Source organism: Gekko japonicus, unplaced genomic scaffold (genome assembly GCF_001447785.1).
Source record: "Gekko japonicus isolate JY-2015 unplaced genomic scaffold, Gekko_japonicus_V1.1 scaffold2393, whole genome shotgun sequence".
Classification (NCBI taxonomy): Eukaryota; Metazoa; Chordata; class Lepidosauria; order Squamata; family Gekkonidae; genus Gekko; species Gekko japonicus.
Window position 1 is genome coordinate 91,533 of NW_015164730.1, and position 21,941 is coordinate 113,473.

General features: G+C 46.8%; 1 protein-coding gene across 1 annotated transcript in view; it reads right to left on the minus strand.

Moving 5' to 3' along the window:
* Positions 1-1,186: 1,186 nt before the first annotated feature.
* NRG4 (neuregulin 4) overlaps positions 1,187-21,941 on the minus strand; it is a 38,110-nt gene continuing 17,355 nt past the window's right edge. Inside the window, exons 4-8 of the mRNA XM_015409614.1 lie at positions 19,505-19,598; positions 9,210-9,359; positions 4,545-4,624; positions 4,067-4,158; positions 1,187-1,968 (exon numbers count right to left, since the gene is read on the minus strand). Coding sequence (XP_015265100.1) covers positions 4,145-4,158; positions 4,545-4,624; positions 9,210-9,359; positions 19,505-19,598 — 338 coding nt within the window. The 3' untranslated portion in view covers positions 1,187-1,968; positions 4,067-4,144. The remainder of the gene's footprint in view (positions 1,969-4,066; positions 4,159-4,544; positions 4,625-9,209; positions 9,360-19,504; positions 19,599-21,941) is intronic.

The window sequence follows — 21,941 nt, forward strand, 5'->3', positions numbered from 1 at the left end:
AGTAAACTGTTGGAGCAAAAACTTTCCTGGCCCTTGAGCCTACTGTGTCCGATCCAATCTTGTATACTTTGGGGCTCTGCAGAACTGCTGCTGCCTCTTGCGTTTCACGGCCCTTGGTGCGGCACCACTGCTTACAGCTTCCTCTGGACTGTCTGCCAGCAGAGGATAAACGCGTCTTATAAACTGGGCTTTGTTGGCCCACAAAAACTTCTGCCCCAGTCAGTGGGTGCTGCTACGACAACTGATTTTGAACCCACCCCCCTCCCCACCTGCATAGGCTTTGTTTGAATTTTAACCCTGGGTGAGGCTTTATGAGCTGAGAACGTTTACTCATTTCATACTGTCCTACTCGGTGTGTTTTGAAACCTCCATTCCTGCCCTTTCAAAATAAACACGATAAGGAAGTTTCCCAAGCAGCTATCAAAATGTGATGTGTTGGATGGTGTAAAACAACTTTATTATCCTTAGCCTTTATTTTATCCTGCATCTTCTGGGTTTTTTTTTTTTTTAAAGTGGCAGATAAGAAAATGTGTTGTCCTTTCTGAAGAAGAAGAAGAGATTGGATTTATACCCCGCCCTTCACTCAAAGTCTCAGAGTGGCTCACAGGCTCCTTTCCCTTCCCCTTCCCACAACCCTGTGAGGAAGGTGGGGCTGAGACAGCTCTTTTGAGAACTGTCCTTGAGAGAACAGCTCTGACCAGAACTATGGCTTGCCCAAGGTCATCCAGCAGCTCCAACTGGAGGAGTGGGGAATCAACCCGGTTCTCCCAGATTAGAATCTGAACACTTAACCACACTTAACTACTACACCAAACTGGCTAAGCTCTGTAGAAAGAAACAGCTGTATTTTCTAGCAGGAGAAGAAATGTTGCTCTGCTTCTTAATGTGGACCTGGGTTGCCCTCTTCTGGGTCCTCAACAGCCGTTTGACAGGGAGACATTCAAAGGGACAGTTTTTCTGAGCATGTGGATTGCAGTGATGGAAAAACCTTGGCCTCTAAATTCATTTCTGTATTGTGCAGCTTTTAAAGCTATGCGTCTCGCCAGGGGAACAGCTAACAATACTACTCTGGCTGGCCGGAAGCAGCTTTTTCGGCTGTGCAGTTCTTAGCAGCTTTTCTGCATCAGGGATATAAAGCAGTTTGATTCTAAAATTAATGTTTACCCAAACGAAGGGGGGAGTGCAGAAGACAATACCTTCTTTAATAATTTAAAGGAAAGAGCAGCATGGGCATTTCCAGGTCAGGTGGACTTGCAGATGTGCAGAAGTACAGAATGATCCCCCAAAATTAGGTACATTTTTCCTGCTCTTGATTATTTTGTCTCCTAGTCTGACATTTGCTGATATAATGTGAAACAATGTTTGTAACCTTTTTGAGAGATGCTGAATAGATCTTTGACGAGAGAAGGACAAGTTTTATTCACAAAATGGAACTTTGGATGGATTGACATTGGCTTGACCACTGAATTTCTTGAAGTCCTCTGGCCATCTGACAGGTATCTGATTAGTTCAAACAAAACTGGACAAATAGATAAGTCTATGTACATCGTGAAGGCTCTGAGAGTCTTTTACGGCTTCTAGCTTGTGGAAACTCGTATAAGATCCATTCTAATTTGTTTTCTAAGCCTGCCCTCCGACATAACAGTCAATTCCACACAGTCAAAGGCCTTCTTATTTGCCCTGTCTGGGGAAAATAATACATCTCATTTGCACCTTGATAAAAACAAACAGGTAAAACACAGTGAAATTTCAATATTACCAGAGATCTTTTCTCTTTTCTCTTATTTTAACAACTGCAGCTAAAATTGGTTGTAACTGATGTCTGAGTGCCTTCACATACCTCTGGCATTCTAGGTGTGGCAACTGTGCTAACGTAAGCAATGTACGTTTATGCTTGTATATTTGGTCCTGTAAAAAATGAGCAACATGGTCTTCTTTTGCAGACTCTGGGAACAGGGTTATGGTTTCCTGCAAATTATATAAAAGAAAACAGTTAAATAAGAACATAAACAAACTGCTGAAATAGCATACAGTCCAATTAGCAAGTGGGGTGGGGCTTGTTCCTTCCAAAAGAATCAATTTTTAAAGGGGGATTTGGCTAGTGTGAGCACTCTGTACTATTGCTCAGCAAAAAGTGACTCTTTAGAACAATGCATATAGTGAATTTTCATAGTTAGGGTTAAGAACATGAGAGAAGCCATGTTGGATCAGACCAGTGGCCCAACCAGTCCAACACTGTGTCACACAGTGGCCAAATACCAAGTTCTATCAGGAGGTCCACCAGCAGGGCCAGAACTCCTTAAGCCCTCCCACTGTGGCCCCCCCAAGCACCAAGAATACAGAGCATCACTGCCCTAGACAGAATGTTCCATCTATACCTTGTGGCTCATAGCCATTGATGGACCTCTGCTCCATCTGTTTATCCAGTCCCCTCTTGAAGTTGGCTGTGCTTATACCCGCCACCACTTCCAGCGGCAGTGAAATCCATGTGTTCGTTACTCTTTGGGTAAAGAAGTACTGGGGTTTTTTTTTGTGGACTACCTCTTAACATTTTTAGCTACATGGATACGAACTGTCCCTCCCCCACATATGCACCCCAAACAACATGTCCTCTAGCACCCTCATGTTCTTCCATAGTTTTCCTTTCATCTAACTCATTACACTTAAGTATTACACCCAGAAGCCAAAATTGTGTTCTCTGTTTCTTTTCCCTGTTGATTCTAGCCACTGTATCAGTGATGCTTTCCTTCAGCACTTTGTTACAAGCTTGATGTAGAGTAGCAAAGAATTTGATATTTCTGTTACTGCCGAAATAATCCTCCCCCCCCCCCTCAGAACTTTTAGTTACTTAAGTTCTCTCAAGGAGTAGACTTTTCAGTTTCTCATCTTCTAGCCATCTTACTGCTTTTATTACTTTTGTGTCATCGTGACAGATATGTTGCTCGGCGGTATGCTTTCTCTTTTCTTTGTAAATTCCAAAAGTACAATCGGAGGAACGAGGAAACCCCCTTTCTTTGATGGGATTCAGATTCCCGCCCCCATTCTCGACTCTGGTGATAATGCTAGCATGTTAAATGCTCTGCAGCAATAAGGTTTTCTGGGAAGGGAGGGGGGGATTGTCAACAGGAAGAATGGAATTGAGAAAAGGTCCTTTGCCCAATATTAGAGATAAACACCTAAGATAATGTAATGTCTCTGCCTGAACATGCTCTTTTTGTAATTCAGAGATTTCTCATTTTCAGGTACAGTCACATGGAAATTGTTTCAATGTTCTGTTACTTGCTGATGAAACTTCTCCCGCATCCAGGGGAAGCATGAATTCAGATTTCTTTTTTCTCTTTTTTTTTTTTTTTTTTTTTGGGGGGGGGGGGTTGAACACACATGCATCCAGAAGCTATGACAATGCTTGCTATATGGGATGTTTAAAAAAAGATTAGAAAGAATCAGAGAAAATTCACTGGTAAGAGGTACAAACTGGAGAGCCAGTTTGGTGGTGTGGTTAGGAGCACTCCTCCACATGCAGCTGCTGGTGTGACCTTGGGTCAGTCACAAGTTCTTTCGGGGCTGTTCTCTCAAGGGCAGTTTTCGAAAGCACTCTCTCAGCCCCGCCTACCTCACAGGGTGTGGGGAGGGGAAGGGGAAGGAGATTGTAAGCTGCTCTGAGACTCCTTCAGGTGGTGAAGGGTGGGGTATAAAACCAATCCTTCTATATATTTGCATCTAACACCTTATCCTCCATTGGAGCAACAGCTACTTCACTAGCTCTTTAAGTTCTACAGAGTTTGGGGAGAGGCTGTGTCTCGGGTAGAACCGCTGCTTGACATGCTGAAGTGTCCCAGGTTCAATCCCTGGCTTCTCCAGTTAAAGGACCAGGCAGGAGGTGATGGGAAAGACCTCTGCCTGAGACCCGGGAGAGCCACCACCAGTCAGAGTGGGTAATACTGACCTGGATAGACCAAGCGTCTGATTCTGCATAGGACAGTTTCATGTATGTATGTGCAACATTTTTTTGCTGCATGGAATACATCTCTTTGTCTTAAATATCTTCTCTGTTCAACCCTCTTACCATATTCTCCAACGTGGTATTAGCTTCTCTAGCCCCGCTTCGATTGCTGCTTTCCCATTGTCTCTTGCTTTGATTCCTTTATTCCTTTATCTCTGAAATAAGGAGAAGAAGAGGAGATTGGATTTATACCCCGCCCTTCACTCAGAGTCTCAGAGCGGCTTACAAACTCCTTTCCCTTCCGCTCCCCACAACAGACACCCTGTGAGGTAGGTGGGGCTGAGAGAGCTCTGACAGAAACTGCTCTTTTTCAAGGACAGCTCTTATCAGAACTACGGCTTGCCCAAGGTCACCCAGCCAGGTGCAAGTGGAGGAGTGGGGAATCAAACCCGGTTCTCCCAGATTAGAGTCCACGGACTTCACCACGACACCAACCTGGCTCTAAATGTGAACAAAATCTTATCCTTTCACCCAGAACCTCACACACACATACACACCACCCAGCCCTTCTCCCTTGTTATCACATTCGCAGTGTACTTACTGTTGCAACCATTGCTGCCGCTTGCCTCAATCAGGTTGTCTCCACGCTCTATGGAACTGGCCCGCGGAATATGGCCCTTCCTAGCAAGAAGGTGATTATGACAAGGGGGGGGGGGGGAGAGAAGGTGTATGTTTGTTGCTACCACTTAAACATTCTCATCTCATGTTCTTTATCCTGCCCTGTCTCAAAGGACCTCAGGGCAGCATGCGCAGTTCTCTTCTCCCTGTTTTCTCCTCACAACAACCTTCTGAGGTAGGTTAAACCAAGGATGGGTGAGCTGATGTCAGTGGAGATTAGGACTGCAATCTCCAGATTGGAAAAGTCATGGAGACTGGGGGGGGGGAAGGGGGGAGCGGCCTGCAGAGGGCAGGGTTTGGGGAGGAGAAGTACCTCCGAGGGATACGATGCCGTAGAGTCCTGCCCTCCAAAGCAGCTGTTCTCCCCAGAGGAATTGATCTCTGTAGTCTGCAAGTCCGTGAGATCTCCAGGCCCCCCACCTGGAGGTTGGCGACCCTAGTGGAGATCTTCACTGGTGGGGATTTGAACCCGGGGTCGCCCTCGTTGGGCAATCTTGTTACATGGCACTGCCTCTTGTGTTAAGTTTCCAGTGTGCCCAGTTTTAGTATTCTTGGAGCCAAATGAAAGTGGTTTAAGCTGAAGTCTGGGAGGGTCTCCAGCCACTACCTGGAGGTTGTAGCAACCCGAGCTGCAGTGTTAAGAGAGTCAAGTAACGAATAAATATACACTGCAAGAAACTTTTGTGAATTAACGTGTTCTGTTTAGAACTATCGGTCTATAAAGTGCATAGTGTGGTATTATAACGTCCTTGTCAGGTACAGGGGTCATTTCCTGCAGGAGCACACAGGAGCGGAGCTCCAGCAGGTAAAAGCCCAGGGGGCGGGCACATACAACAAGCCCCACCCCCGGCTCCCAACAGCCCTCAGTCAGAGCAAGAAGCAGACAGATAAGTTTCAGAGCCCAGCCCCCGGCCCCAAACAGTCCAGTGGCACCTTTAAGACCAAGTTTTATTCAGGTACAAGCTCTCCCTCCTCTGCGAGGACAGATCTGCACGTCCCCCCCCCCCAATAGCTAGCAATCCAAAACAGTCCAGTGGAGCCTGAGCGGTGGGTGTGGCCTTCTGACACACTTCCAGTGATGTCCGGGGGTGTGGCATATGCAAATGAGTTATGCTAATGAGTTATGCTAATGAGCTTCTGGCTCAGGTACATATATTCAGTTCGTTTGGTTTAACAACCAAATCCTAACCCCAGTATCAGCCACCAAAAGTACAGTAGGATGCAGACTTTTAGTAGCAAATTATGAGGATAAATTATGACAGAGTAAGCTCCCGTCTCTGGCCCAGCTCTGCATAGCAACCCTAGACTTCTTTGGTGGTCTCCCATCCAAGTACTAACTGGTGCCCTGCTTAGCCTTTGAGATTTGATAAGGTCAGGCTAACCCACCAATCATAGCCTCAAAAAGTTTGTCCTCATAGGTAAAAGTAAAGGTTTCCCTTGCTCGAAAGCCAGTCGAATCTGACTCTAGGGGGCGGTGCTGATCTCTGTTTGAAAGCCAAAGAGTCAATGCTGTCCGAAGATGTTTTCGTGGTTATATGGCTGGCATGACTAGATGTCGAGGCGCACGGAATGCTGTTACCTTCCCACCAAAGTGGTACCTATTTATCTACTTGCAATTTCTTGCTTTCAAACTGCTAGGTTGACAGGAGCTGGGGGACCAGAGATGGGAGCTCACTCCGTCATGGGGCACCCGGGTCTCAAACTGCCGAACTACTGACCTTCCAGTCTGCAGTTCAGCATCTTAACCACTATGCAATAGAATTAATCCAGGGTGGGGTTTTTACCAGTCAATTTTGCATCGGTATTTGCCGGCCTTGAGAATGACAGGAGCGCTCTGTCCATGAATCTTAGCTGCACCATGTGTTTTTTTGTAGGACAGGCAACAAGCATCAACAAAACTACCATTGAAAGCTTCCCACCCCCCTTTGGAAGACTTTGTGCAAGTGGGGCTTGTCTTTTAAAATACTGATGCAAAATTGACTGGTAGTTGTTAAACCGAATGAACTTGAGTATATGTATCCGACAAGGATGTTATAATACCACACTATGCACTTTACAGAACAATAGTTATAAATAGAACACGTTAATTTACAGAAGTTTCTTGCCGTGTATATTTATTCATTACTTGACCACCTGGAGGTTGGTAACCCTTCATCTCTGAAATGGAGGCACTTCGTACATTGGCAAGGTCATTCGGCACGGCCAGGTACTGCGCATGTAGTGAATCGTTACCCTTTTGTCGTGAAGCACGCTGGTGTGCCACTGGGGGGGGAAATTTCTTATGTAGGCTGAAACCAAGGACATTAAAAACATGATTTACTCTTGTGTTTTCCCTGCAAGCACTGCAATCTGGGCTTAATTTTTTAAAAACTACAGCCGCACTGAGCGGTCATATAACTGGGGCCTCACAATACCTCCAAGTACTGTGCTCTGTGTGTGTGTTTACTAGCAGGGGAGCTGAAACAGTAGAGTGACCTGTTAATATAGCGGGCCGACACTTGCCACCTTAATCACGCACCAGAGCCGCTCAATGTGTGCATTTGTGACTCCTGGATAGGAGTCACAAACAAAGGAACAAATTAATCAAAACACCCCGGTAAAGAACCTTTTAGGGCAGTTATCGTTTTTATGAAATGGCTCTTCTCCAAGCAACAAGGAAAGGAAATGGGAAGCATTCAGAAAAAAATCTGTGTCAAGGTAAGGATGGTTTGGTTTTACAGCAGAGTTTTTATTGCTGCAGTGGTCTGTAAAAAGCTGCTTTTATATTTGTTTACGCTGTGGGCTTCTCAAGGGGGAGGCGTTCAGAAGTCGCATTAAGTCCTCTTAAAACCACTCTGCTACAGTTGTGTTTTAGTCTGTTTCAAAAGGTGGCAGTGTGCAGATGAAATAGTTCTTTTAATACATTCAGGGCCTTGCTGCTTTATGAGGAGTGCAGTCCTAAGCAGTTACACCATTCTTAAATTCGTGGAAGACAATGGGCTTAGAAAGGTTTAGGATTCCGCTGTGAGTCTTCCTGTCCAGTGTAACGTGGCGAGTAGCATAAAGCATTTCTGCTTGCTTGCTAAAGACTACAGATGTAGGAAAATAAATATTCATGAAAAGATGGTGTTCTGCTTGAGTGTCAGTCTTCTTGTCTGGGAAAGAGAAGGCTTAGTGGGGACATGACTGCAGTCTTCAAGTATCTGAAGGGCTGTCACGTAGAAGATGGAGCGGATCTATTCTCTCTTGCTCCGGATTGCGAGACTAGATCTAATGGGCGGGAATTACAAGGGAGTCGATACCGGCTAAATATCGGGAGAAACTTCCTGACTATAAGAGTGGTTGAGCAGCGGAACGGACTGCCTCGGGAGGTGGTGGAGGAGGCTCCTTCACTGGACGTTTTCGAGCGGAGGCTGGACGACCCTCTTTCGGGTATGTTGTAGGGCTGTCTTTCATTCTATGATTATAGAGCAGGTGTCCCCAAAGTGGTGCCTGTGGGCGCCTTAGTGCCTTTCCTGTCACCCATCAAGTGTTTTTAGTAGGGCTTTGGGGATGGGGGACTGCCTGGTTTTGTGGGCTCCTGCCTGCTGCAGGCCAACTGGCTGGCCAGAGGAAATTCCCCCTCAACAACAGCAACATTGTGCAATGTGCCTATGTCACCTGGAAGTGGCGTAGGCATGTTGGTGATGTCAGGGGTGATGCTCTGGTTTGGGGGGCAAAACTCTATGGTTTGAGGCCAATTTTACCATAGAGTTTTGCCCAAAACTCAAGAACATCGCCCTCAACGTGCCTACGTCACTTTGGGGTGAAGTAGACACGTTGTGGCACCCTTCCCCGCTCCCGGAAGGGTCCCTCGCACCCCCTACTGGCGCACCACTGGGACCTGGCAACCCTAGTTTTTAGAAAGTGGGCAGGCCAGGCGGGGCTTTTGCCCGGCAAGGCTTCTAATTGGCCACTGGAGATTTGATTGGCTGTGCAAGTTTTTTAAAATGTTTGCTTTGGCAGCAGCTGCCACCACAGCTGCTGTGGCAGCCATTTTGTGGCTGGCTCCACCTCCTGAAGAAGAAGAGATTGATTTATACCCCGCCCTTCACTACCCAAAGGTGTCTCAGAGCGGCTTACAAACTCCTTTCCCTTCCCCTCCCCACAACAGACACCCTGCGAGGTAGATGGGGCTGAGAGAGCTCTTGACAGAAACTGCCCTTTTTCAAGAACAGCTCTTATCAGAACTACACCACACTGAGGCAGCCATTTTGTGTCCGAATTTCAATGGTGCCCACCGGCTCAAAAAGGTTGGGGACTAGGGTTGCCAGCCTCCAGGTGGGGCCTGGGGATCTCCCACTTTCACGACTGATCTCCAGCTGACAGAAATCAGCCCCCCTGGAGAAAATGGCTGCTTTGAAGGGTGGACTCTAGGGCACTGTACCATGCTGAGGCCCCTCCCCTCCCCAAGCCCCACCCTCTCCCAGCTCCGCCCCCAAAGTCTCCAGGTATTTTCCAACCCAGACCTGGCAACTCTATTGGGGACACCCCGTCAGAGAAATTCCACCGCAGAGCACTTAAGACATCATAACATGCCGACTGAGCAGCACTGTCTGCAATGTTTTACCTGCACAGAAGGAAGATCGCTCCAGCTACCAAGACGCTCAGAACAACCACTGACGCCAAAAAAGCGGCAAACAGTTCACCTCTTGTATGGTTCTTGATGCTGGGGAGCAAATTTTCTTCACAACGAGCTCCTGTATAATTCTCAATGCACCTGTGTGTGTGTGGGGGGGGAAGCTTAGATGTGATGGGTGTTTTGTACATTTGCCAACACTGCGTTTGTATCGTAGCACACAACAGCACAGGCAAGAGCTCAACAGTACGGAAGGGTGGGGCCCCACAGAGGAAAGTTCCCTTTTGTCTTGCAAGTGGCAGGATCAAGATCCCTGCAGAAGCATCAGCTCCTGGCTTAGCAAGGGCCCCAAATGTGCCTCTGTCTTGACCCATGTAAGGCCCAAATGATTCACAATGGAAAGCCGAGGGGCATTGTGAAGGTTAAGAATAATTTTCTTAAACACTTGACATCCTGGACTTAAAACTAGGAACACCAGTTTTGATGCAAAGGCAATTTATCAAGAGTGGATGTAAAAGATTGCAAAGTTACATTTTCCATTTCTACCACCAAAGAGGGATGTCGGGGTTTTTTTATCGTAGAAGCTTCTTAAGATCATCATAAGGTAACCCAGTCTAGCCTGAGCTCAGAAGCAGGATTGGCCCCTAGTTCCTATCTGAATGGGAGACCACCAAGGAAGTCTAGGGTGGCTAGGCAGAGTCAGGTAATGGCAAACCATATGGGGTTGACATAAATCAGCTGCAACTTGAGGGAACTTTTCCACCACCAAAGAATACCACAGGTGTCCTGACCTGGATAGCCCAGGCAAGCCCGATCTCGTCAGATCTCGGAAGCTAAGCAGGGTTGACTCTGGCAAGTACTTGGATGGGAGACCTCCTTGGAATACCAGCAGTCGGGAGGCAGGAGCAAGCTTTATTCAGCTACCTCTCTGAATATCCTCCAGGCCCCCAGTAGGAAGAAGAGATTGGACTTGTACCCCGCCCTTCACTACCCAAAGGAGTCTCAGAGCGGCTTACAAACTCCTTCCCCTTCCCCTCCCCACAACAGACACCCTGTGAGGCAAAAGAAGAAGAAGAGATTGGATTTATATCCCGCCCTTCACTACCCAAAGGAGTCTCAGAGTGGCTTACAAACTCCTTTCCCTTCCCCTCCCCACAACAGACACCCTGTGAGGTGGGTGGGGCTGAGAGAGCTCTGACAGAAACAGCTCTTTCAAGGACAGGACTATGGCTTGCCCAAGGTCATCCAGCAGCTGCAAGTGGAGGAGTGGGGAATCAAACCCAGATTAGAGTCCCCACTTAACCACTACACCAAACTGGCTCTCTGGAGTTCATCGCCAGAGGTCGCCATGACTTCCAGATGCGCACACAGACACACACGCACATATGAAAAATACAAAACAAAATACAGGTTTGGTTCATCATGCAAACAACTACAAAGTAGCTTTGGTTTCTATAGATAACACTCTTGAAGTCTAAAGCTGCTGCTGTTACTACTGGTAAAATAACATAATCTGTAGCAGGGATGGGGAATACATGGTTTGACTACTTCCTTCTCTCATCCGGTGCTCTTTTCTGGGGGGGGGGTGCTGTGGATTATTAGACATTCCAAACCCTCTTACAGAAGTGCATAGTGTGTTAATCACTCTTTGGGTAAAGAAGGACTTCCTTTTATCTGTTCTGACCCAACTGCTCAGCAATTTCATTGAGTGCCCATGAGTTCTTGTATTATGAGAAAGGGAGAAAAGGACTTCTTTCTCTGCCTGCTCTATCCCATGCATAATCTTATAAACCCAATATACATTCATTTGCATTTCAGTCTTTCACATGAACATACCCACAGGGGGAAGAGTGGAGACTGAGCTCTATGAGGAAAGGCTCAGGGCCCTGGGAATGTTCAGTCTGGAGAAGAGGAGATGGAGAGGGGACATGATTGCTCTCTTTAAATATCTGAAAGGCTGTCATTTGAAGGAGGGCAAGGAGCTGTTCCAGTTGGCAGCAGAGGAGAGGACCCGAACCAGCAGGTTTAAATTACATGCAGAAGGGTATCGGCTGGATATGAGGACACACTTTCTCACAGTCAGAGTGGTTCAAAGGCGGAATCGGCTGCCTAGAGAGGTGGTGAGCTCCCCTTCACTGACAGCTTTCAAGAAGAGGCTGGATGAATATTTGTCAGAGATGCTTTAGGCTGGTCCTGCATTGGGTAGGGGGTTGGACTAGATGGTCTGTATGGCCCGCATGGTCAAAGCAATGGTATTCCCAGTAGTCATGTATGGCTGCGAGAGTTGGACTATAAGGAAGGCCGAGCACCGAAGAATAGATTTGAAGATCAAATCAGTCAATCCTAAAAGAAATCAACCCTGACTGTTCCCTGGAAGGCCAGATACTGAAGCTGAAGCTCAAATATTTTGGCCACCCAATGAGAAGGGAGCAATCACTGGAGAAGACCCTGATGCTGGGAAAGATTGAAGGTCAAAGAAGATGGGGACGGCAAAGGATGAGATGGTTAGACAGTGTCATAGATGCAATGAACATGAAATTGAGCAAACTTCAGAGCACGGCGGAAGACAGGAAGGCCTGGCGGGATCTGGTCCATGGGGTCGCGAAGAGTCGGACTCAACTGTGCGACTGAACAACAATGGCCCCTTCCAACTCTATGATTCTATGAAACATGCTGTAAGTGGCACATGTGAAATCCATTGTTCTGCAGTGGGATCAAGTTTCCCTTTTTCTCTTTCCCAGTGACATTGCAGGTTCCGTGAGCCAGTCCCCTTTTTAATAAGCACCGCACGTGTATGCTACTCCCCCCCCCGGTCCCGGCTTGCTTTGTGATTAGCAGTATTAATCAGAATATATAGTATTATTTTTAGAACTCTGTTCTAATCAGAAGAATCAGGGGTTTTTCTCGGTTAACGTGCCTTGTGTATAAATACCAAGTCCTTAGCGGGCAAAAATATCATCTTTCTTGTAACCTCTGTTCAGGCCAAGCAGCTGATCCAGGGTGCCAGTACTCAGAAAAGATTTTGAAAGCTATCTTCTACAGTGAGTCTGTTAAACTATGTGAAGTAAACAAGGGCAACTGTTACATAATAGACTGATGTTTCTTACAGGGTGGGATAATTGGACCCAATCCTAACCCCAGTATCAGCCACCAAAAGTACAGTAGGATGCAGACTTTTAGTAGCAAATTATAAGGATAAAGTATGACGGAGTAAGCTCCCGTCTCTGGCCCCAGCTCTGCATAGCAACCCTAGACTTCTTTGGTGGTCTCCCATCCAAGTACTAACCGATGCCCTGCTTAGCCTTTGAGATTTGATAAGGTCAGGCTAACCCACCAATCATAGCCTCAAAAAGTTTATCCTCATAGGTAAAAGTAAAGGTTTCCCTTGCTCGAAAGCCAGTCGAATCCGACTCTAGGGGACGGTGCTCATCTCCGTTTCCAAGCCGAAGAGTCAATGCTGTCCGAAGATGTTTTCGTGGTCATGTGGCCGGCAAGACTAGATGCCAAGGTGCACGGAACGCTGTTTCCTTCCCATTGAAGCGGTACCTATTTATCTACTTGCAATTTCTTGCTTTCAAACTGCTAGGTTGGCAGGAGCTGGGGGGCCAGAGATGGGAGCTCACTCTGTCTTGTGGCACTCGGGTCTCGAACCTTCCGGCCTGCAGTTCAGCATCTTAACCACTATGCAATAGAATTAATCCAGGGTGGGGTTTTTCCCACACACCCCTACACACATCCATTTAACTCAGGACAATAGTCCTGTTCCTTCAAAGCCAGGAAGAAACAGCCGTTTTCTGTTAGGAGGAGGATTCACACAAACGTGTGTGTATTTTAAGTCATGATGAATTCCTGCCGCAGTAGGAGAATGAAGGCCGGGGGGGGGGGGGAATCGCCCTTCAACAATTCCCTGGCTCTGAGAAATTGAAGAAGGGTGACTTGAAACTGAGGAGGGGGGGGTTATCGCCCTTCAACAATTCCCTGGCTCTGAGAAATTGAAGAAGGGTGACTTGAAACTGAGGACAGTAACTTCTTTAGTAACTCAGTTGCTGAAAAGAATGTCTACCTAAGGGAAAAAATTCTGGAGCTTTCCGTTCCTTCCCTGCATATAATCTTTCTTACACAAACAAAAACAGAACTCTGCAGCTTGCGGGTGAATCTTACTAAAGGTGGGGCTTAAAACATGCACGGGATTGCACCATCAGCGCAGGCCCGTAGCCAGGATTTTTTAAATAGGGGGGCCTTTCAAAAAGTTGGGGGAGGCACTGAAATGCGTGGCCTCCACCCCCCGCTTCCCCCTCAAAGCATTTAAAGGGACCCTTTAAATGCTTTGGGTGGGGAAGCAGGGGCCACGAGCTTGCAGTCCAAGCCACAGATTTGCAGCTTGGAGTGCAGGCGCGCTTGTGGCCTCCCCACGCTTCTCCCTTAAAGCATTCAAAAGGACCCTTTAAATGTTGGAGGAGAAGCAGGGGGCATGCACCTGCACTCCAAGACACAGATTTGAAGCTTGGAGTGATGGTGCGTGTGGCCTCCCCCATTTCTTCCCAAACGTGGGGGAGGCTTGGGAGGAAGTCGGGGGGCTGGGCCCCGAAGGCCCCACTGTAGCTACAGGCCTGCGTCAGCGACAAATTCAAGGCACTTTACATGTGAGATCAAATTGGTTTGTTAGCAGAGCATTTTTGTAGAATTACGGAGGGAGGGAGGGGTTGGGTCTGCGGTTAAAAGTTTTGAGAGACGTTTGCCTTTCTTTTCATCTTAGACAACGTAGCCAGTTAGCTCAAAAAAATGTGGGTTTTGCCTGTAGATGCAGAATGCATACAGAATACACAAATAAATAAACCGGAGGGAGGAAAAAACAGTGCAGAGGGAATGCGTGGAACTGCAAAGTCAACCCTCAAGGCTTGACTCCTCAGATTCTCCAGAGCACACTGTCACTGCAGAAAGGACCTTCGTTTCTACGTTGATTTCAACAAGATTCAGGGGTGGCTGGAGCCATTTAGCTCATGCAAGTTCTGTGAAACTCAAAGGGGACTTCTGAACTGAAATGCTACCACTTTACCATTTCTGTGGAGTTTGCTCCCTGAACAGTTGGCAGGCAGCCCTATGGGGGTTTAGAAAGGATGATGCTATGCGAAGGGAAGACTATTTTATTACCGCTTGCTAGGTCTCTCCTTCCCCCCCAAATCTCCACTCTTGCCGAGAAGCAGCCACTGTGAAATATCCAAAATCAAACAAGACTTATCATTTCCTTCCCGTGCTTTTATTGAAAGGGCATGTTTGTGTATTCAAAACAATGGTATAATTCTGCTGTGTACACAAATCCACAGTTCAGAGAGTGACGGGAGGTCTCTGTTGCATCAGGTGTCTCTGGAAATGACCTGATTTAGCACTTTGCTTATCTCACCGTGCCATTTTTTTCCACCCAAGTTCCCCTCCAACTACTATCAGTCTACCACTGACAGGTTTTCCCTGTTTTCCCCATTAAGACTTTTTCCAGGAAGGTTTTTTGGGGGGAGGGGCAGGGCATGACAAAAGAACAGTTGTCGTTTAGTTGCTGATGGGGATCTAGATCTCTTCCTTGGGGGGTGGCATTTTTTGTTGATGGAATATCATATTTTCCTAGAACCTGCGGCCCAGTGCTGGAGCTGAAACGGGAATAGTGCTCAACAGCTATTTATTTATTTAATTCACTTATTCCCTGCTTTCCTCTCCAAGGGGGACACAAAGCGGCTTACATCATTCTCCTCTCCTCCATTCTATCCTTGCAACAACCCTGTGAGGTAAAGTAGACTGCATGATTGGATTCGCTTCTGGAAGTTCTGTGGGTTGAAATAGGGGGGGCCAAAAGGAAACTTAACACTGGGAGTTTGTTATCGCCCACCAGATCAAAAGATAGAGGAGGATTATAAAATGATGAATGAATTAAAGATAGCAGCTAGACAAAAACACTGTGTCGTAATAGGTGATTTTAACTACCCACACATTGATTGGGTCAATATGTGTTCTAGTCGAGAGAAAGAGATTGAGTTTCTAGACACTCTAAATGACTGTGCTATGGAGCAGATGGTCACGGAACCTACCAGGGGAGAGGCAATCCTTGATTTGGTCCTAAGTAACACTCAAGACCTGGTGAGAGATGTAAAAGTGATTGCACCGCTTGGGAACAGTGATCATAATGTTGTTGAGTTCAACATTTGTACAAATAGGGAATTGGCCAAAAAGACTCACACAACCACTTTTAACTTTAAAAGGGGTAATTTCTCTGATATGAGGGGACATGTGGGGAGGAAACTGAAAGGAAAAGTAGAAAGGGTCAAAACCATTGGGGAAGCTTGGAAACTATTTAAAACTACCATTCTAGAAGCTCAAAAAAAAAATATTCCGCAGGTTAGGAAAGGCACAAACAGGTATAGGAAAAAGCCTGCATGGTTAACAAACAAAGTAATGGAAGCTGTAAAAGGTAAAGAGGATTCCTTTAAGCAGTGGAAAGCTAGTCACAGTGAGGCTGATAAAACGGAACACAGGCTATGGCAAATAAAATGCAAGTCTGTGGTCAGGCATGCAAAAAGGGAATATGAGGAGCATATAGCAAAAAATGTAAAGACCAACAATAAAACTTTCTTCAAATACATTAGAAACAGGAAACCAGCCAGGGAGGCAGTGGGGCCCTTGGATGACCAAGGGGTAAAAGGAGTACTGAAGGATGATAGGGAAATGGCTGAGAAGCTAAATGCATTTTTTGCCTCCGTCTTCACTGTGGAAGATGAGAAGTGCTTGCCCACTCCAGAACCACTGATTTCAGGAGGGGTGTTGGAAGACCTGAGTCAGATTGAGGTGACGAGAGAGGAGGTCCTAAAACTGATAGACAACTTAAAAACTGATAAATCACCAGGCCCAGATGGCATACATCCAAGAGTTCTGAAAGAACTCAATTGTGAACTTGTGGATCTCCTGACAAAAATATGTAATCTCTCCTTAAAATCAGCCTCCATTCCTGAGGACTGGAAGGTAGCTAATGTCACTCCCATCTTTAAAAAGGGTTCCAGAGGAGATCCGGGAAATTACAGGCCAGTCAGTCTGACGTCGATACCGGGTAAATTGGTGGAAACCATTATTAAGGAAAGAATTAGTAGGCACATAGATGAACAAAACCTATTGAGGCAGACTCAGCACGGTTTCTGTAAGGGAAGATCTTGTCTCACTAACCTGTTAGTGTTCTTTGAGGGGGTGAACAAACATGTGGACAAGGGGGATCCAATAGATATTATTTACCTTGACTTCCAGAAAGCTTTTGATAAAGTTCCTCATCAAAGGCTCCTAAGTAAGCTCAAAAATCATGGGATAAAAGGACAAGTCCTTTTATGGATCAAAAACTGGCTAATTAATAGAAAACAGAGAGTGAGTATAAATGGGCAGTTCTCCCAGTGGAGGGGTGTAAGCAGTGGGGTACCACAGGGATCAGTACTTGGTCCACTGCTTTTTAACTTGTTCATTAATGATTTGGAGATGGGAGTAAGCAGTGAAGTGGCTAAATTTGCGGATGATACAAAGTTGTTCAGGGTGGTGAAAACCAGTGAGGATTGTGAGGCACTCCAAAGGGATCTGTCAAAGTTGGGCGAGTGGGCGTCAACATGGCAAATGGGGTTCAATGTGGCCAAGTGCAAGGTGATGCACATTGGAGCCAAAAATCCTAACTATAAATACACGTTGATGGGGTCTGAACTGGCAGAGACAGATCAAGAGAGAGATCTTGGAGTTGTAGTAGATAACTCACTGAAAATGTCGAGACAGTGTGTGACTGCAATAAAGAAGGCCAATGCTATGCTGGGGATTATTAGGAAGGGTATTGAAAACAGATCAGCCAATATAATAATGCCCCTATATAAATCAATGGTGAGACCTCATTTGGAATACTGTGTGCAGTTCTGGGCACCACACCTTAAAAAGGATATTATAGCTTTGGAAAAAGTGCAGAAAAGGGCAACTCGAATGATAAAAGGGTTGGAACACTTTCCCTATGAGGAAAGGTTAAAGCGCTTAGGGCTCTTTAGCTTGGAGAAAAGACGACTGAGGGGTGACATGATCGAGGTTTATAAGATTATGCATGGGAAAGAGCAGGTAGAGAAAGAGGTACTTTTCTCCCTTTCTCACAATACAAGAACCCGTGGGCACTCCATGAAATTGCTGAGCGGTCGGGTTAGAACGGATAAAAGGAAGTACTTCTTCACCCAAATGGGGCAAGTGATGCCCTGTCATCTTGGTGCTTGGGGGGGTCAACAGTGGGAGGGCTTCTAATGTCCTGGCCCCACTGGTGGACCTCCTGATGGCACTGGTATTTCTGGCCACTGTGTGATACAGAGTGTTGGACTGGATGGGCCTTTGGCCTGATCCAACATTGGCATCTCTTATGTTCTTATGTTCTTATGTAGTGTGACTGACTCAAGGTCACCCAGCGGGCTTCCATGGCACGAGTGAGGATTCAAATCTGGGTCCCCCAGTTACTAGTCAGACACTCTTAGTCACTATACCACCACCGGCTCTCAGTGGTAGGATTGAGGGAGTGAAGGTTTTCCGTCATCCGGGAAGCCTCACATCTACTGCGGCAAACCATGCTACTATGTGACAGCCTGAGTTTTGCATGGATGGTCTGCCCGCATTTGCAGGCACAAGAAGGATAGGTGTGATATAAAGTAGAAAAGGAGAAGGAGAAGAGGAGATTGGATTTATACCCTGCCCTTCACTCAGAGTCTCAGAGTGGCTTACAAACTCCTTTCCCTTCCCCTCCCCACAACAAACACCCTGTGAGGTAGGTAGGGCCGAGAGAGCTCTGACAGAAACTGCTCTTGAGAGAACAGCTCTGAGAGAACTATGGCTTGCCCAAGGTCATCCAGCAGCTGCATGTGGAGGTGTGGGGAATCAAACTCGGTTCTCCCAGATTAGAGACTGTGCACTTAACCACTACACCAAACTGGCTACAAAGCACTGTGCAGTGGCAATATGGACCCCTCAGAGTGTGGACTCCAAGGTCATTTTTCTCCCAATTGAATCCAAGTATAGAGTCTGGCTGGAGGAAAAGGGGTGGGGGAGAGAGAGGGACTGCAGAGAGAGGGTTCCGCAGCCAGGTTCCGCCTGCTGTAATGGGAGCATCTGAACTCATGGCTGAAGGGGCAGGGCTGCTGGTACCACATGCCAATAGTGATACCTGGGAAGGGAAAATGTGGCCCATAATGTCGTTCTGTGCACAGAGACCTTTAAATGGAGGGGGGGGGGCAGGAAGGTGTGGTACCAGCTTCCACGTCTCACAAGTTGTTTCTGCAGCAGAACAATCCGTGGGTTATCTAGCCTATACATCACGTACCATGCAATCAGCCCAACATTGGTTAAAGTCATTATTCCCGAAAACTTCAAGCAGAAATATTTTAACACTACTTTGTTCGTAGGGGTCCCTATCTCTATTTGCTTGAGCCTCTTTCTTATCGAGTTTGACCTTCAGGAATTCCCCGACAGCCAGATATTGAAATCTATTGCCTGGCTCTGCAACGCCTTCTGTGTACACACCCACAGTTCCACAAGCCATTTCATAAGGGCTGAATGCGACTGTAGAGCACCTGCCAACTCAGAGGAGTGGGGCAGGGTGGGATGGAAGGATAGATCCCCAGGCTGAAGTTGGATCCTTCCCATGCTGACGTCAGCCTAAAGCAGACCTGAGATAATTCACCCCTTATGTCATTCTGCAAAGCAGCAGCAGTTCACGTTCTCTTATTAATTCCATCGCCACTGATTACCAGGATAGTCAAGTGTAAACAGAACCTTATAATTAGCCTCCTTGCCTGACTGATAAGGGGCATGCTTGGAATGAGCGCAGGGGAATAAACTATTCCAATTTGCAGAGCCGGTCCTTATCCATGAGTTACTCCTGGGGGATGAGACAGAAATGCTATTAAATACCACCACCACCACCCCGTGCCAACAGAGTAAAATGCCACGTCAGCAGAAAAACTGATCCTGGCACAGTGATGTGAGTGGGAGGTTACCGTGGAATTTCAGCGGGGCATGAGGGAAGAAGTGGATGCCATGTATTTATTTTGCGTTTATTTGCATCCCACTTTCATCCCCAGTTGGGACTCAAAGCGGCTTTTGGAACACCATTCCCCCTTCCTCTGTTTTCTCACAACAGCAACTCTGTCTACATATGTGGACAAAATCACCTGTCTCCTTAAAAGACGTTCTAGTCCTGTATGTGACCTTTGCAAAGTAAATGCCTGCGGCGCAAAAACGTTATCAGTTACCTGCAAAAAGGACTGGACACGGTAGGAATCATATAACAAATTCCGCCATTCATACAGAAGGATCCATAACTACTGCCGCAGAGTTCTTCATGATCTGGAATGAAAAAGGAACACGAGGAGAGATTTATCGTGACTTACCTTGCATTAATCAAAGTAGGTGATGTGAAGGAACATCACACCAGTGAGCGTGCAACACCTGCCCCCCCCCCATGATACGGACAAGCAGAGCTAATTTATTTTTAATCATAAGACAAATAAGGCCAGCCAGTGATGATGGCCTCCTCCCCAGCACTGTGCTAGAACTGGAATTAGGGTTGCCAATAGGGTTGGCAGGACCCCCTCGCCATCACGGTGGGGGGATTGGGGTGTGTGTTCCAGGGAGGATGGGATGTCACATCCCTGCCGTAACTGGAGCATCCCTCCCAAGGCTCCACCCCCCAAAAAACCTACAGGAGTTTCCCAACCGAGAGCTGGCAAACATAACTGAATGCAGCCTTGTAGCTTTCAGGCATTATGTTCAAATAAGTTCCAGTTGCGTGACAGGAACATAAGAACATAAGAGATGCCAATGTTGGATCAGGCCAAAGGCCCATCCCATCCAACCCTCTGTCACACACTGGCCAAAAATACCAGGCGCCATCAGGAGGTCCAGCAGTGGGGCCAGGGCACTAGAAGCCCTCCCACTGTTGACCCCCCCAAACACCAAGAAGACAGAGCATCACTTGCCCCAGAGTCCCTATCTATACCTTGTGGCTAATAGCCACTGATGGACCTCTGCTCCATATGCTTATCTAATTCCCTTTTGAAGCCGCCCATGCTTGTAGCCGCCACCACTTCCTGTGGTAGTGAATTGCATGTGTGAATCACTCTTTGGGTGAAGAAGGACTTCCTTTTATCCATTCTAACCCGACTGCTCAGCAGTTTCATGGAGTGCCCACGAGTTCTTGTATTGTGAGAAAGGGAGAAAAGTACCTCTTTCTCTACCTGCTCTATCCCATGAATAATCTTATAAACCTCAATCATGTCACCCCTCAGTCGTTGTTTCTCCAAGCTAAAGAGATCTAAGCGCTTTAACCTTTCCTCATATGAAAGAACCTTGAAATCCTCCTTATGTTTTCAGATTGGAACACCTGTTGTTTTTTCTTTTTTGGCTCCAGTAGCTGACCAGTAGCATTTCCACTGTTGCAGCTGATGGTGAACAGATTTCTGAACCTTGCTCAAGCTTTGCCAAGAGGGATTGAAGGGCGTCTTTGTGTTTGGTGTAGTGGTTAAGTGTGTGGACTCTAATCTGGGAGAACCAGGTTTGATTCCCCACTCCTCCACTTGCAGCTGCTGGATGACCTTGGGCAAGCCATAGCTCTGATAAGAGCTGTCCTTGAAAAAGAGCAGTTTCTGTCAGAGCTCTCTCAGCCCCACCTACCTCACAGGGTGTCTGTTGCCGCTCTGAGACTCCTTTGGATAGTGAAGGGTGGGGTATAAATCCAATCTCTTCTTCTTCTTCTCTTCTTTTACCTGTGGCTGCTACTGTGCTCTCAGTAGGGTTGCCAATCCCCAGCTGGGGGCAGGGGATCCCCTGGTTTGGAGCCCCTCCCCCTGCTTTGGGAGGGTTGTTTTTGAGGTAAAGGCATCAAAATTTCAGCATAGCTGGTGGTGCCTCTCCTGAAAAAGAAGCCCCAAATTTCAAAAAGATTGGACCAGGGGGTCCAATTCTATGAGCCCCAAAAGAAAGTGCCCCCATCCTCCATTACTTCCAATGGAGGGAAAGTATTTAAAAGGAATGCTTTTAAAAGGAATGCTTCAATGCGACGGCCAGAACTCCCTTCCGGCTTGTCATCCTCACCTGGTGACCCTAGTGACATCACAAAAGTGATTTCACATCCTTGCTCCTGGCTCCACCCCCAAAGTCCCCAGATATTTCCTGAGTCACACCTGGCAACTCTAGCTCTAGACAGCCAGGAATAATGTCATGGGATGGATTCAAGGGAGATTTTGCCTATCATAACACACTTAAATACCCAGTTTAAAGGTTGCACACTAACTGGTGTTGAGGCTACACTTTAAAAGTACATTATTTGGGGAGCCAATAAGCTTGTTAAGCAGTTTAAAAACTCCCATCTGGGAGCCCTAAAACTATGCCATTCCTTAGGTGAGTAATTGCAAGTTCATAGGACAGAGTGACACAGAAAATTGCTTTGTCTTTCTGTTGGTGTGACTAGTATGGTTGAAAATATTCCAGAGCCATGCAAGGACTGTTGATTTCCGCAACTCAAAACTGCAGTGATTGTGCTGTGGTCGTTAGAGGGTCGGACTAGGACCTGGGAGACCCAGGTTCAGATCCTCACTCTGCCATGGAAGCTTGCCTGGTGACTTTGGGCCAGTCGCACACACTCGGCCGAACCCATCTCACAGGGCTGTTGTGAGAATAAGACGGAGGCGA